Below are 17,381 nucleotides of genomic sequence, written 5' to 3'. Positions count from 1 at the left end.
CAGACAGGAGACGCACAATAATAAAATCATGATGCGCAAACTGTTTAATTCTTTACATTCTATTTAAGTATGTTATTGTATGTTTTATAAAGAACAATACTGTAAAGTGCTATTTTTCTTATTAAAAAAAACATGTTCCAACAGTTTTCGTTGTTTTTTTTTTGGAGGGGTGTGGAAAGGATTATGGGCATTTTCATTTATTTCAATGGGGAAGGATGATTTATGGTACGAGTGTTTAGAGCTACGAGTGTGGTTACAGAAGGAATTAAAACTCAAGTTAACGCACCGCTGTATATGGTCAATGCTGTTTTTTGTTTGTTTTTTAACTCAGCAAGGTTTGGAGGAACAATCCATGAAGAACTCATTGTATTGATGGGTTGTGGGGTCTCAGGTTTCTTCTTTTGGCACCCTTTTTAGACCATGTGTTCACCTTAGTTATGATACTGTATGACCTTTCACCTCAAACCTCTGATAACACTAACAAAGTTATAATCCCTTTAATTCTTGTGTTTGGTTAGAATTGGATAAACTGATCTGAGCTATTACCTCAGCAATGGATCAAAACCAGGTGCAATCTTCATGGGAGGCGCCATGATCTGTTATTTATGGGAGAAGAGCCATAAATAGGTTCAGTGTGTGGGTGCAAGGGTGTCCAACTACACTGCTGTCAAAGTCCCAGAAGGAACACAGCCATCCGACAAGGTAAACAACACACACAAAAAAAGGCTAGAGAACAAACTATTATTGCTGGTGGCCGTGGAATGCTAATGTTTCCAGTTTAATCAGTATTGATTTTTCTAATGTTTCAAGATTTCAGCCTGCCTTGTAAAAAGGGTCATTTTATTAACATCAATTAAAGATAGGTATGAATTTTTCTGGGAGAGACGCATGTTGACTTCGCTGCAGGGGATCTGCTGTTAAGTGGCCTGAGGTTAAAGTTAAGTTGTGATTAATTCATGAAATGGAACATCTGTACAATTGACCCACACTTTGTTATATATTTTTTTAAGTGTTTTGGTGATAGGCCATGCATGGAGACATTTATTCCAACAACTGGAACCAGACTGTTAGCGATGGGATGAGTGTACCTGAATGTTGTCTCTTCCCATAACAACCAATTAAACACCGACTCTTCCTGGATGAACAGATGAACACAGAAACAAAAGACATTTTTCAATATGAAAATGACTCGGATGAAGATGAAGCAACCCAATACATAATAGAGAAACGTCTAATAGAATACAGAAATCTCAAAGGACACAGTCCAAGGTGACTGTTGATGCAACATTAGATATTCAATATTTGTATCTTCTGGTATTTTACTTGCCTCACTACTTATTTTCTTGCTGTAGTCATCTGAAAGTCACTGAAGACCCTGATGATATATTCAAAGCAATCACAGAGGGTAAGATGCTATTAACTTTACACATCAATGGTTTGAAGGCATTCTCCATTGTTTTCCACATATAGACTCCAAAGCATTGGACAGACCTTTTAGGATATATGAAAAATGGAAAAAGGTTTATGTAGCTTTCATTGTTCCCCCCCCCCCCGGGATTGTGCAATCCTCTTGCAGTGCCGAAATGTGTTTTGTGTATAACTCAGATCAAAAAACATTTGGCAAACTCTCCCATATCTCGGGAACAGATGTTCTTGAAACAAGCAGTGGAAAAGAAGCAGAAGAGGGCAAAGACAACTTAATATTGTCAGAGTTCACAGTGTGCAGGCAAAGGCACGTGGAACAGAGAAGGCAAGGCAGGGTGCATGTGACACTCATAAATAGCATTTTTCCTAATGTAGCGCCTCTCTAGTGTGTGAGACTAAAATGAGAGGTGGCTAACCTGATTTCTTTTCTCTATCAAGAATAGATAACTGTTTAACCAATAAACTCAATTGTAACTACTTTTAGTGCATGTATTGTTTATACTTTGTTTCACTCTAAATCTCAAATTATTAAATCTTTGCTTTTTACTTTTTCAATTATTCGGTACAAAAGGTCTATGTAATTATTTTCCCTCCAATATCTTGTTTGTGACTACTAAGCTTCAAAAGTAATATCAATACTCATAACCCAGATTTCAGAGTCAATAAACAGACTTGTTTATATAAAAAGTTTGAACATGTAATGACGAAAATATAAATAAGCGGCTGAAATAAGTATTTAACACGTCTCTATTTTTCTCACTAAATATACAGGAAGTCCTCGAGTTACGACGTACTCAACCTACGACGTTTTGACTTTACCAGTGCCTCGTCCGCCATTTTGTCCCCAGCACCATAGTGTTTCTGCTTAGCTAGTGCATAGTGCTTGTCTGTGTTTGTACGCCGGGAGTATCTTTGCCTTTTTCGCCCTCCTTTTTCACACTCTCAGCAGTAATGGTAAGTACAGCATCTTATTTTTTTTTTATTTTAATGTATTTTAGTTTCTTTATACTAAGTGTTAACCTTTCCTGCTACGGTCACCTGACCGTGGTCGGGAGACGCAGGGGAGACGCCTTCTCCAGTGCCGAGGTTGTCCTCCTCGATGTTAACTCCCTTTTCTCGTTGCACAGCTGAGCTGGGTGGCGGCAACAATAAAGACTTTCGCGGAAATTTGGGTTACGTCGCCAGCGTAGGAATGGAACTCATTCGTAAATCGAGGACTTCCTGTGTTGACATTGACATTAAATTTTCACCAGATGTTTGGAACAAGTAATCCGTACATCGAACGTAGAACAAATAAGATCAGAAATTAAGTTTTGTGTAATAATGTGAAATGACACAGGGAAAACGTATTGAACACACCAAGTTGTATTTATTCAATACTTTGTACAAAAGCCTTTGTTTGCAATGACAGCTTCAAGAGACCTCCTGTTTGGAGAAACTAGTCGCATGCATTGCTCTGGTGTGATTTTGGCCCATTCCTCCACACAAGCAGTCTTCAAATCTTGACGGTTCAGTGGGCTTCTTTTATGGACCTTGAGTTTCAGTTCTTTCCACAGATTTTTTTTAATGGATTCAAGTCAGGTGATTGGCTGGGCCATTCTATTAGCTTTTTTTTTTTTTCTTTGAAACCAATTAAGAGTTTCCTCGGCAGTATGTTTTGGATCATTGTCCTGCTGAAATGTCCACCGTCGTTTCATTTTCATCATCCATGAAGATGGCAGCAGGTTTTTGTCAAAAACATCACGGTACATTTGCCCATTCATCCTTCCTTCAAAAATGCGAAGTTTACCACTACCGTTTGCTGAAAAGCAGCCCAAGATCATCATGTTCCCACCTCCAAACTTTACTGTTGGTATGGTGTTTTTAGGGTGATGTGCAGGGCCATTTCTCCTCTAAACGTGGTGTTCATTATGGCGTCCAAACAGTTCAATTGTGCTCTCATCAGACAAGACTATATTCAACCAAGTATTTAACTGGCTTGGTATAATGCAGCCCTATGGGTGGCACAAGTCAGTGCAAACTGTAGGCCGGTCCCAAGCCCGGATAAATGCAGAGGGTTGCGTCAGGAAGGGCATCCGGGTTAAAACCTTGCCAAACAAATATGAGCGTTCATCCAAAGAATTCCATACCGGATCGGTCGTGGCCCGGGTTAACAACGTCCGCCACCGGCGCCGTCAACCTGCGGGGCGCCGTTGTAAATTCAGCTACTGTGGGTCGAAGTCAAAGAAGAAGAGGAGGTGGAAAGCGGGTTCTTCGGCAGAAAGAGAAGAGGAAAACACAGAGCCTAGAACTGAATGTGGGGACTTTGAATGTTGGGACTATGACAGGAAAATCTCGGGAGTTGGTTGACATGATGATTAGGAGAAAGGTTTATATATTGTGTGTCCAGGAGACCAGGTGGAAAGGCAGTAAGGCTAGAAGTTTAGGGGCAGGGTTGAAATTATTTTACCATGGTGTAGATGGGAAGAGAAATGGAGTCGGGGTTATTTTAAAAGAAGAGCTGGCTAAGAATGTCTTGGAGGTGAAAAGAGTATCAGATCGAGTGATGAGGCTGAAATTTGAAATTGGGGGTGTTATGTGTAATGTGATTAGTGGCTATGCCACACAGGTAGGATGTGACCTAGAGGTGAAAGAGAAATTCTGGAAGGAGCTAGACGAAGTAGTTCTGAGCATCCCAGACAGAGAGAGAGTCGTGATTGGTGCAGATTATAATGGACATGTTGGTGAAGGAAATAGGGGTGATGAAGAAAGTGATGGGTAAGTACGGCATCCAGGAAAGGAACTTGGAGGGACAGATGGTGGTAGACTTTGCAAAAGGATGCAAATGGCTGTAGTGAACACTTTTTCTTTCCCAGAAGAGGCAGGAATATAGGGTGACCTACAAGAGCGCAGGTAGAAGCACACAGGTGGATTACATCTTGTGCATACGATGTAATCTGAAGGAGGTTACCAACTGTAAGGTAGTGGTAGGGGAGAGTGTGGCTAGACAGCATAGGATGGTGGTGTGTAAGATGACTCTGGTGGTGGGGAGGAAAATTAGGAAGACAAAGGCAGAGAAGAGAACCATGTGGTGGAAGCTGAGACAGGACGAGTGTTGTGCAGCTTTTCGGGAAGAGGTGATACAGGCTCTCAGTGGACGGCAGGAGCTTCCAGAAGACTGGACCACTGCAGCCAAGGTGATCAGAGAAGCAGGCAGGAGAGTACTTGGTGTATCTTCTGGCAGGAAAGGAGATAAGGAGACTTGGTGGTGGAACCTCACAGTACAGGAAATCATACAAGGAAAAAGGTTAGCTAAGAAGAAGTGGGACACTGAGAGGACCGAGGAGAGGCGAAAGGAATACATTGAGATGCGACACAGGGCAAAGGTAGAGGTGGCAAAGGCAAAACAAGAGGCATATGATGATATGTATGGCAGGTTGGACACTAAAGAAGGAGAAAAGGATCTATACAGGCTGGCCAGACAGAGGGATCGAGATGGGAAGGATGTGCAGCAGGTTAGGGTGATTAAGGCTAGAGATGGAAATATGTTGACTGGTGCCAGCAGTGTGCTTGCTAGATGGAAAGAATACTTCGAGGAGTTGATGAATGAGGAAAATGATAGAGAAGGGAGAGTAGAAGAGGTAAGTGTGGTGGACCAGGAAGTGGCAATGATTAGTAAGGGGGAAGTTAGAAAGGCAGTAAAGAGGATGAAAAATGGAAAGGCAGTTGGTCCTGATGACATTCCTGTGGAGGTATGGAAGCATCTAGGAGAGGTGGCTGTGAAGTTTTTCACCAGCTTGTTCAATAGAATTCTAGTGCGTGAGAAGATGCCTGAGGAATGGAGGAAAAGTGTACTGGTGCCCATTTTTAAGAACAAAGGTGATGTGCAGAGCTGTGGCAACTATAGAGGAATAAAGTTGATGAGCCACACAATGAAGTTATGGGAAAGAGTAGTGGAGGCTAGACTCAGGACAGAAGTGAGTATTTGCGAGCAACAGTATGGTTTCATGCCTAGAAAGAGTACCATTATTTGCCTTGAGGATGTTGATGGAAAAGTACAGAGAAGGTCAGAAGGAGCTACATTGTGTCTTTGTAGATCTAGAGAAAGCCTATGACAGAGTACCCAGAGAGGAACTGTGGCACTGCATGCGGAAGTCTGGAGTGGCAGAGAAGTATGTTAGAATAATACAGGACATGTACGAGGGCAGCAGAACAGCGGTGAGGTGTGCTGTAGGTGTGACAGAAGAATTTAATTTAAGGCCTTCCTTTTTGCAGTGGTGATGGATAGGCTGACAGATGAGGTTAGACTGGAATCCCCGTGGACCATGATGTTTGCAGATGACATTGTGATCTGCAGTGAAAGCAGGGAGCAGCTGGAGGAACAGTTAGAAAGATGGAGGCATGCACTGGAAAGAAGAGGAATGAAGATTAGCCGAAGTAAAACAGAATATATGTACATGAATGAGAGGGCTGGTGGGGGAAGCTGGCTTGGTATGATTGGCTTTCCACTTACGTTTATGGCCCCAAGCATGCTCACTGGGACATTCAGAAGCTTGGATATGCATCTGTAACCAATGCCATCGTTATGTTTTGCAACAATTATTTTTGCAATGGTCTTGAGACAGCTCTTTGCGCTTACCCATCATGAGATGTGTCTTGACTCACAGCTTGGCAATGAGACGACTTTGTACACCATCAATTAGGACTGAACCATCTGATATTCATTTGCACTGACAATGGGCTGGATTGCTGTTTGATTTTTGATAGATTTTTGAAGGTATTGTCTTGGCTTTCCATGCCTTTTTGCACCTCCATTTCTTCATGTGTTCAATACTTTTTCACATTTCACATGTTTACACACAACTTAATTTCTGAGCTTATTTGTTATACTTTATTTGTATGTTGGGTTTACTTTGGTTGTTCCCAACATCTGGTTATAATTTCATGTCAATAGCACCTTTGGAAATATATTTAGTGAGAAAATGGTGACGTGTTAAAAAAACGTATTTCAGCTGATATATTGAAAAGTAACTAAACTTTTGTTTCCAAAATATTTTAATGACCTTGTATCAACGGCACGGTGGCCGACTGGTTAGAGCGTCTGCCTCACAGTTCTGAGGACCGGGGTTCAATCCCAGGCCCCGCCTGTGTGCAGTTTGCATGTTCTCTCCGTGCCTGCGTGGGTTTTCTCCGGGCACTCTAGTTTCCTCCCACGTCCCAAAAACATGCATGGTAGGTTAATTGACGACTCTAAAAATTGCCCATAGGTGTGAATGTGAGTGCGAATGGTTGTTTGTTTGTATGTGCCCTGCGATTGGCTGGCAACCAGTTCAGGGTGTACCCTGCCTCCTGCCCAATGATAGCTGGGATAGGCTCCAGCACGCCCGCGACCCTAGTGAGGAGAAGCGGCTCAGAAAATGGATGGATGGATGGACCTTGTATCAAAATGTCTTTTTCATTAACAAAATAATACCTTTTTAGATTGTCCAAGTAAGAAAGTCAACACAAAATGTCCACATACACAAAGCTAACCTATGGGCCCAAGTAATTGTAACTGTAGCTGGCAAAAGGAAATAAATTCAAATACCCCAGTATCACGTTGCTGGTCAGGTCGATGCTTGTGTACGTAGTAGCCTAAACGAAATGGCTCCTTCACCCGAAGGCAGAAACAAATTTAGGTACCTTTTCAATTAGCTTTCCACCATCGTGGTCCAATGGCAGTAGTGAAGAACTAATGCTGAGGGGTCCTGTCCACACAAACGACGTCGGCAACGCTGTCCCCTCCCTCAAGGTCCCTTGTCGTCCTCGGCAACTTCTTCACCACACGTAGGCTTCACTAATTGAGTTAGCTTGTCGCTAAGCAAAGTCAATTTCCTCATCTTAGCGTCTGTCTTGGTGGCTAATTCCACCATCTTAAGTCTTCTGTTGAGTAGTCCTCTCAAAACGACCCACTCAATCACTATTGACGTTTTCAAAAGAGTCCTTGTCGAACACTTTGGCCAACTATGATAAATGTCCACTTTACAACTTCATACTTTTCCTCACGCATCTGCATCAAGTCATTTTCTTTTTTCTGTCTCGAACCTCCAACGTCCTTTTCCCTCGCGATCTCACTCCACCTCTCTCAACAAGACACTGCCTGTCCTTTGACCTCAGATGTAACTCGATCATTTACATGGGTTACATAAATAAATTCTTCTTTTTCTTTCCGCTTGTCCCTTTAGGAGTCGCCACAGCGCGTCATCCTTTTCCATGTAAAGGGTTACATGAATAAATAAATTCACAAAACAAATGTGTAACTTTTTCCTTTTCACTGGTTATTAACCAAAACACATTTCAATATAAATTCTTACACAGAAAAATATATTCAGCACATAATAACATTAACCAAAATTCAAACTTCTTATATTAAAAACCTCATGGCTGATCAATGAATTAACTTTTAACTCAGTTTCCATTTATTAAACCAGTAATGTATTTAACATATATTCACTTGAATATCCTGCACTATTTTAACTGGTATTTTTTTTTCGATGTACCGTACCACTTTTTAACTGGGTTACACACTCACCCTTTTAGACTGTGTCCTCACATGACACTAATCTAGGGATTCTAAGGCATAAATCTAGGTTTTTAAGTGTTTCCTTATTTCAATGAGTATACCTCTATGCACTATAACTGTGACTGGATTTACCAGGCTCGTCATGTGTGAGTTTAATGGTAGGCTTCATGGCTCTTTTAGGTCTAGGCTCAGCTTCGGTCTTCAGACTGTCTTCCCAGACTTCAGTCTTGGATTCTTCTTCATCGGTCTTCAACTGTACTTCATTGAAACCTTCAGGACCCTCTTCACATTCCTCTTGTCTCTCCTCCACAGATTCAAGTTAAATTTTCTCCAACAGATTCCTCTTCAGGGTCTTTATCTTCTTGTAGATCAGTATCATGCTCTGTTTAAGTGTTGCGAACATGCTCTGGCTTAGGGGCATGAACACTTTCTGCCTCAGGGGCATGAGCACTGGCTAATTCAGGGTCATTTTAAATGTTTACCACTGGCCTGGCAACATTCAACACTCATTGGCCAGATGGTGATGGAGTAGCTCGGTGAGTGATGAAATACTCCACATAATAGGGTGATTCATAGAACTCCTGTAGCTCTAGAGTCTCTGGATTTGTTTCCTTTTGGCGTTTCTTACAGATGTCTGCTCTGGTCTTAGGTCTGACAGGTGGATCTTCACACTGGCTAACTGGTGGCATTCTGACAAACTGTCCGATAGGCAGAGGGTGATCCCTGTGGATTGTCTTTGTCCCTGGTCTACCATCTTCCCATTTGAGCTTGAACACAGGCAGGTTTGGGATTCTTCCAACGAGAACATAGGGTTCAGGATTCCACTTGCTTTCTAGCTTGTGCTTTCCTCTCAGGTATAAGTTCCGGAGAAGAACTCTGTCGCCCAATTCTATGGACTGAAATGTTACTCTTCGGTCATACAACTTTTTGTTTCTCTGGTGCCTTTTATCTGCAGCATCAGAGGCCAACTTGTATGCTTGCTTCAAGTCTTCTTTTAGCTTGGAGAGATAGCTGGTGTGACATGCATCTTCTATACCATCAGGCGATGTTCCAAAACACAGGTCAATGGTATGTATCGCCTCATACCAAACATTAGATGGTAAGGTGAGTACATTGTGGAATCACACTTTGTGCTGTTGTACACGTGGACCAGATATGGCACATGTTGGCTCCAGTTATGCTTCTTCTCTCGGCCCATCGTACCAAGCATGGAAATTAGAGTTCTGTTGAACCTTTCTGGCTGCAAGTCACCTTGCAGATGATACAGTGTGGTCCGCGACTTTCATATTCCAATCAGGCTCAACATTTCCTTGATCAATCAGCTCTCGAAATCTCTTCCTTGATCTGAATGGCTTCTTGAAGGAAGTCCATAATGTAAAAAATATTTTTTCCATCAGTACCTTCGTCACAACCGGGGGTCTTCTGGCTTTTATTTGGGAAAGCCTGAGTGTATCTCGTAAAATCATCTGTGACCACTAAGACATTACTGATGCCCTTCGAAGTGGGTTCCAAGGAAAGGAAGTCCATGCACACTAAGTCCAAAGGCCATGGCTTACAATCTGGTGCGATGGAGCAGCGCTCTGTGCAGGGGTCTTGTGAGCAACACGGGGGATAGCCGCAGTGACGTCAGCGCGGTCGCCGTCCGCGCGAGTGTAAAGAAGCCTTTAGACTTTCCATCAACCTACGCCCTTTCTCTTTTAGAGAGCAATCACACTCTTACACCATGAGCCGTGCTTGACCTAACCAGTAATCAAACTGCTCCTCTCCGGCTGGAGTTGGCAACAATCCAGAAAAAGTTCATAGGCGGCGGAAGCTTCTGTTATCACTTGAAAGTTTGGTTTTGCTGAGGAATTTACTCACTGCTTGCAGAAGGGCTGCTGTAGACTTGGCCACATCCTCTTCTGACTGGGATGATGCATGCGTGTCATTTATGGGCCTGCCTTCTGCTTGCTGTTGTCCGGACCGGAGTTCTTTTCGCTATCAAGAATAGATAACTCCATCCATCCATCCATTTTCTGAGCCGCTTCTCCTCACTAGGGTAGAATAGATAACTGTTTAACCAATAAACTCAATTGTAACTACTTTCAGTCATGCAGTTTTTGTACTTTGTTTCACTCTAAATCTCAAATTATTAAGTCTTTTCTCTTTACTTTTGCAATTATTCAGTACAAAAGGTCTATGTAATTATTTTCCCTCTAATATCTTGTTTGTGACTACTAAGCTTTAAAAGTAATATCAATACTCATAACCCAGATTTCAGAGTCAATAAACAGACTTGTTTATCTTAAAAGTTTGAACATTTAATGATAAAAATAAATATTGAAAAGTAAATAAACTTTCATTTAAAAAATAGATTACCTTGTATCAAAATGTCTTTTTCATTAACAAAACAAATACCCTCTTAGATTGTTTAAGTAAGAAAGTCAACACAAAATGTCCACATACACAAAGCTAACCTATGGGCCCCAAGTAATTGTAACTGTAGCCGACAAAAGGACATACATTCAAATACCACAGTATCACGTTGCTAGCCAGGTCGATGCTTGTGTATGTAGTAGCCTAAATGAAATGGCTCACCTGAAGGCAGAAAGAAACTTGGGTACCTTCCACTCTAGTGGTCCAACGGCAGGAGTGAAGAAAGAATGCTGAGGGTTTTTTTCCACACAAACAACGTCGGCAAAGCACTCCGAGTCGGCAACGCCCTCCGAGTCGGCAACGCCGTCCGCTCCCTCGAGGTCCCTTATCGTCCTCGGAGGCTTCACTAATTGAGTTAGCTTGTCGCTAGCTTCTTTGCAAAGTCCATTTCCTCGTATTCGCCTCTGTCTTAGCGGCTAATTCCACCAATTTAAGTCTTCTGTTGAGTAGTCCACTCAAAACGACCCACTCTATCAGTTGACGTTTTCAAAAGAGTCCTTGTCGCACACTTTGAACAGCTATAATAAATGTCCACTTTACAACTCCATAATTTCCTTACGCATATGCATCAAGTCATTTCATTTTCTCTCTCTCGAACATTTTCTCTCTCTCGAACATCTTAAACATCTTTTTTTCCCCTCTCTAGACATGACACTTCCTGTACTTTGAATTCAGATGTAATTCATTCATTTACACGGGTTACATAAATAAATAAGTTCACAAAAGAAATGTATATCTTTTTCCTTTTCACAGGTTATTAACCTAGGCACATTTCAATATAAATTCTTACACAGGAAAATAAATTCAGCACACAATAATAACATTCACCAATATTCAACCTTCTTATCTTAAGAAAACCCCTAATTTTAACTTGTGACTTAATTTCTATTCATTAAACTAGAAACGTATTTAACTTATATTGAATATAATGAATATAATGCACTATTTTGACTAGTATTTTTTCGATGTACCGTACCATTTTTTAACCGGGTTACACTACCTCTTCCTGTCTAAATTCCCTTCTCACACAAACAATTGTTTTTTATTGCTGCCAAATACTGTATATGCTGCTAGCTGGTGCTATGTCTTGCTGTTCATGTTAGCAGACTGAGATGTGATGCCTGGCGATTGTTGCATTAACTTCAGGAAATACCTGAATGTGTGACCTTAAATTTTTGTTGGAGGTCTCAGATGTTGACAGGAGCTTTTTTGGGGGATTATACAGTAAACACCAGAACGTGTAAGCGTTCTGTGAGGACTCTATTATCTCTATAAGTAACATGAAATTTGCTAGTGTCAGGAATCCTCACATCTCCAAAACCATCACTTTTCAGGAAACCAAAAAATGGCATGTTTATTGCGCTATTGACATTGCATTGTCAAAGAGAGTGAATCATTTTCAACACTTTAGATTGGTCAATAATTTGTGAAAATAACACATACATGTGGGGACCGACCAGTAGTATATATTTATGAAACAATGTGAAATGTACCAAATTTGGACAAAGGAGGTTATGGGCCCACACCAGCCACTCATTAAGGTATGGCCACGGGGATTCAGAAGATTTACACATCTGTCCCCTCCTTTGGCATTGTCTCTCACTCCGCAGTTAATTACTACACAGTCTAAGGCGGGCATCAGCAGAAGTATATAAGTGTTTGAAAATCCCGGGGAAATGTAGCTTCTGTGGTTGTGTGGTGGATTTTTTTCGCCTGTGGTTCCGAGTCGGAGGTCACCTGGGAGAACTCCGACGTCCGTCGGGCATGGGATGAATGAAGACTTCGAGACACTTAGCGTTTGGGCTAATTCGATGTATTGAACAAGCCTTAGTGCCATAACAGCTGCTTACATTGCCAGAACGACGAAAAAGCCCCCGAAAACCCCGGGATCTCAGTTTATCAAGATTCTAATTCTCTGGGCGTGGAATTAGCCCCTCCCTGGGCGCATCCGGAAGGATGGTGCTCCTCATGACCATATTTGGAATCTCACTCGCCTGCTGGTGCCTCTTCGTCTGGTCAATCCCCCTCCCCTGGGCCCTTTGCTGCGATAATTCAAAACAGTCCTCTTGGAAGACCTGGCCCCTGTTGTAACCTCCAGACAGTTTTCTGTCAGAGGGGGAAGCAGGACACCCCAATATACATATAACTGGTTAAAGGATGTCCTTTGATGTAGAAGTACAAAGAAAAGATAGTTGGTGTGAATACAGGTCTCCAACAATTTGTCCTTCCCAAAGGAACTATGATTGTGCTACTATTAAAATATACTACAATTGCTAGCACACTATGTGATCACAACAGTAGCTTCTCTAATGAAATACTATTTGGTGTTAAAAACAGAGCTGTTATGGCCATGCTACTGAGAAATGGAATCTCAATTAATTGCAACGCCGCTACTTCCCAACACGGATTGCCTCTGCATGCCTGCATATACGACCTACAACATCGAGATATGTTCCTGGTGATGTGACGGAATGCACTGGGTGATTCCCTCTCAGATCCGGGAATCAGTCAGCTCCTGGACGGTCTGGGGTGTGCTATGCATGCTACAATATATGGTACTCGATTAGTTTTGGGTCTGGGGAACTCAAGTGTCAGTTAGGAAAGGGTATCACTTCTGATGTTTGCATCCTTCATGCTGCTTCGCAAGATGTATCTCAAAAAAGTCTGTCCTGCTCGTATTAACATACTTTTTCTAAATCAGGGTATACTGTATTTCTATCCAAAATGTGCAGTCAACATTTTGGAGATATAGTTACACATCTTGCATTCATCATGTATCAAACCAGAGGAGGATGTTTTTAATTCAATTTAGTTCTTCATACATGCCTTCATGTTTTAATGTCTTCATACAGGTGATGAGTGTGCACTTGAACGACTAATGGCACAACCAGAGACTCTGTCCAGAGTTAATGAGCATGGATGGATTCCTCTGCATGCAGCAGCAGTGCAGGAGAGTAAACACATACTTGAGATCATCTTTTCAGGTATAGTTGGACTATTTAGTCAAGCATATTTCTAATAGTTGACCACACACAGCTGTTGTTCTGTTGTCAACTGTTGTTTCGATTCCAGCTTCACCCTTTGGGGCTTCACAGTGTCGCACATTCAAGGGGGAGACACCATTGTTTTTAGCTGTGGTTTATGGCCGCCGAGAGAACGCCACGTTCCTTTTACAGAATGGGTGTAACCCTAATCTCCAGGATGATGAGCAAGACTCTCCATTGATGGCAGGTAGTTCCTACATACGTACAGTATGTCTATAAAAAAGTCCTTTCCGACATTTTTATTTCTCTGTTGCTTCTTATTTCTCAGCTATTCTCAATGACCAGTATGACTTGGCAACTCTACTGCTTCGCTATGATGCTCAAGTGGATCAGCTCGGGCCCCTAAGCAGGACCGCGCTGCATGAGGCTGCCTTCCTTGGCCTGGAGAACTTTGTCTATCTGCTCCTAGAGTCTGGTGACAACCCAAATGCTTGTGACATCAAAAAGAAAACACCACTTGCTCTGGCTGCACAAAATGGACATCTAAATGTGGTGGAGCACTTGTTAGAGAAAGGTACAAGATGAGATGAAGTGAAAGGAACTTGATATTAGCAGATTAAAAATGTATTTCCATACTGAGTCATGTATTCTTTATACAGTCATAATGCAAATGAATGTTTGTTTTGTAGGTGCAAATGTTGAGTGTGAATCAGAGTCTGGCAGTATCTTGTTTGACGCTGCAGCATCAGGAAACCCCGATGTAATATCTTTGCTGCTGGACTATGGAGCAGATGCTAACTTGCCTTTGCACAGTGGCCACCTGCCAATTCACCGTGTGGCATACCATGGTCACATATTGTGAGAAATGTCCACAATGAAATGTTATGTTGTTCGCGTTTTAGTTGAATCCATTGCTATGTTCTTTCCTCATCTCTTCTTTGATAGGGCACTGCAGCACCTCATCCCAGTGACTAAACTGTGTGCAATAAAGGAGAGTGGGATTAGTCCTCTTCACTCTGCAGCTGCTGGAGGGCATGCAAATTGCTTGGAGTTGCTTCTCAAAGCTGACTTTGACCCAAACCAAATGCTACACCCGAGGGTGCGCCGCAACTATGAGGATGAACGGAAGTCTGCCCTTTTCTTTGCCGTGTCCAACAATGATCTCCAATGCACTCGCCTGCTGCTAAAGGCCGGGGCAATGGTGAACCAGGACCCTGTCAGCTGTTTACAGATGGCGATGAGACAGGGCAACTATGAACTCATCAACACCCTGTTGAAGTATGGGGCAAATGTGAACTACTACTCCCGCGTCAACACCACACACTTTCCCTCAGCCCTGCAGTATGCACTAAAAGATGAAGTCATGCTGAGAATGATTCTGAACCATGGCTATGATGTCAAGCGTTGCTTCGACTGTCCGTATGGTGGCAGTTGCCATGACTTGGCTCCCTGGACAACCTCAGTAATCAAAGATATGGTGGTGAGATGAGTCAAAAATAGTATTAAGCAGCAGTTCCCAACCACCAGGCAGTGTTTTAGTACTGAGCCGCACTGAGAGACTGTGCAAAAAATATTTTCTCAGTCCTGAGAGATTTTGAAAATCAGATGCATCTGCCTGTGTCTCTTTGCACAAACCACTCGTCTTGGTCACATGATATTATTCATCAAAAGGAAAGCCCATAAATTAGCAAATATGAGTAAAAAACAAATGTCTTTGGAGAGCCAAAAGATAAGACATTGGATTGAAGTTTTTAACCTTGAAAATAAATCGTCAGCGAGGGGATGATGCCCACCATAACCCATTTAGATGCCCCCAAGGTGGATGCCCACCCTGTTTGCCCCCACCTTTGCACACCACTGCAAGGATAAAACCTTCAAAACTGCCCCAAAAATAAGCACAGAATAAATTACTTCAATTTCCAAGATCCTATATTTAGCAATAACGGCAACTAAATGTCACTGATGGTGTAGTGATACGCTCGCCTGACTTTGGTGCAGGCAGCGTGGGTTCAGTTCCCAGTCAGTGACAGTGTGAATGTGAGTGCGAATGGTTGTCCGTGTCTATGTGTGCCCTGCGACACGCATACTGACTGCTGGCGACCAGTTCAGGGTGTAGTCCACCTTTCGCCCGGAGTGAACTGGTATAGGCTCCAGCGCCCCGCGACCCTAACCAGGATAAGCGGTCTTGAAAATGGATGGATGGATGGAACAGCAACTAAAATAAGAATAGACCGGCTTGTTGAAGAGAAACAAGTGTAAGGATCCCACTAATTATAACAACAACAACAACTATATTGACCGTAATGGTCAGTTGGATTTTTGATAATTCTGTGCCATTTGTTTCTATGCTGGCCCAACAAAATACAGTGGTGCTTTGAGATATGAGTCACCCAACTTATGAGTTTTTCAAGATACGAGCTGGCATTCGGAAATGTTTTTGCTTTGACCTTCAAGCGCAAACTTGAGATACGAATGCTGTATGGTGGCAGTGAACTTAACTCACATCACAATAAGCAGCACTTTGGCAAATAGTGAAAAATTCATCCAAAAAAGAGCTTCAAACTGTTTAGTGCCGCTCCTTGTTGATGTTTACTGTCAAACTAAACATAAAACTAAAATTACACGTTGTGTATTTAAAGCAAACGCATAACTTATCCTTTAGTCCGCTAGTTTAATGCTAATGCTAACACATAATGTGAAACATAAATAATCCTTTAAGCAACTAATACCTGAACACAAACAGTGCAGCAGGGCATTTAGACATGCAATATAACAGTACACAGTCATATACGTACAGTATTGCTTTTATATGAAACTGGTCCGTGGTGCGAAAAAAGGTTGGGGGACTGCTGGTATGGTAAGTCAGAAAACACATTTTCAGGATGCCTCACTGCCAGCAACTTGATATCTTCTTTTTTTTCTCTTAGTTCTGCGAGGTTATAACAGTATCGTGGCTCAAGCACTTATCTGCTCAGTTGGTGCGAATCATGCTCGACTACACCAACACTGTCTCCCTCTGCGCCAAACTGAGGGAAGCCTTACAGGAGCAGAAACAATGGCCGGAGATCTGCCACATCCAAAGTTTGCAATTCATTGTTACCTCCTTATTCATTTTACACACGTACATTGTTGACCTTATGTGAACTTCCTGATTTCATTGTCTCCCAGGAAATGCACGGAGCTTAAAGCACCTGTGCCGGCTGCAGATTCGGGAGCACCTTAATCAGCTACGTTTGAGAGCTTCTGTTTTCATCAGCTACCTCCCTCTTCCACCCAGACTGAAAGAGTACCTACGTTACAAGGAGTTTGATGTATACAATAAGGGCAGCATAGATACTGTTTATTCAGTCGTGTCATAAGTGTTTTGGTCGCAGTGTACCAAATTGCATGACATTATCATTCCCAGTGTATCTTAATAAAAAGACAGATTTAATAAAACAGTGCAGTACAATAACTTCTGCTGTTAAAGTGGTAAATTACATCATAGAGGCGCTAGACGGCTGAAAATATTACTCAACTTTTTTCATTGACTTGTCAAAGGCATTTGACAAAGTCGACCATGTCATCCTGGCAGATAGACTTCACAAAATTGTCTTATCTAACCAGGCTGTAAATCAATTACTTGTCGGATGGATTGCAGTGCGTCCAGGCCACAGGGTGTTTTTCTTCTTTCATCCCTGTTCAAAAGGGTATGCCTCAAGGTTCCATATGAAGACCACTGTTGTCAACAAATTATGTGAATAATCTGATGATGATACAGTAATCTATTGTTCTTCGACAGCTTTAAAATCAATGTTTTTTTTTAAACCTGGTTAAATAAAGGAGATTGATTGTTTGATTAATTGATTGATTTAAAGGACATCCTCCATTCATCCATTCATCCATGTTCTATACCAGTGGTTCTCAAACTTTTTACAAGTACCACCTTGAAAAATACTTGGCTTGCCAAGTACTACCATAATCAGCAACATTAAACTACACTAGCATAGCAGGCCCAATGTTCATTAAAAACAAGC

General features: G+C 42.0%; 1 protein-coding gene across 3 annotated transcripts; it reads left to right on the top strand.

Moving 5' to 3' along the window:
• Positions 1–648: 648 nt before the first annotated feature.
• asb14b (ankyrin repeat and SOCS box containing 14b) lies at positions 649–17,083 on the top strand. 3 transcript variants are annotated; one of them, XM_061698296.1, is made up of 10 exons: positions 652–702; positions 1,148–1,269; positions 1,353–1,405; positions 13,234–13,365; positions 13,454–13,612; positions 13,694–13,939; positions 14,055–14,223; positions 14,311–14,845; positions 16,293–16,446; positions 16,534–17,083. In XM_061698296.1, exons 2-10 carry the CDS (start codon positions 1,148–1,150, stop codon positions 16,722–16,724), a joined length of 1,761 nt encoding a protein of 586 aa, XP_061554280.1. In that variant the 5' UTR covers positions 652–702; the 3' UTR covers positions 16,725–17,083. The 3 variants fall into 3 exon arrangements, with proteins under 3 accessions (XP_061554289.1, XP_061554280.1, XP_061554299.1); XM_061698305.1 differs by lacking the exons at positions 1,148–1,269; positions 1,353–1,405 and having other exon boundaries at positions 649–702; XM_061698315.1 differs by lacking the exons at positions 652–702; positions 1,148–1,269; positions 1,353–1,405 and adding an exon at positions 2,326–2,379.
• Positions 17,084–17,381: the final 298 nt, after the last annotated feature.

Source organism: Phycodurus eques, chromosome 1 (assembly GCF_024500275.1).
Source record: "Phycodurus eques isolate BA_2022a chromosome 1, UOR_Pequ_1.1, whole genome shotgun sequence".
Classification (NCBI taxonomy): domain Eukaryota; kingdom Metazoa; phylum Chordata; class Actinopteri; order Syngnathiformes; family Syngnathidae; genus Phycodurus; species Phycodurus eques.
This window is presented reverse-complemented; position numbering and strand designations above follow the sequence as displayed.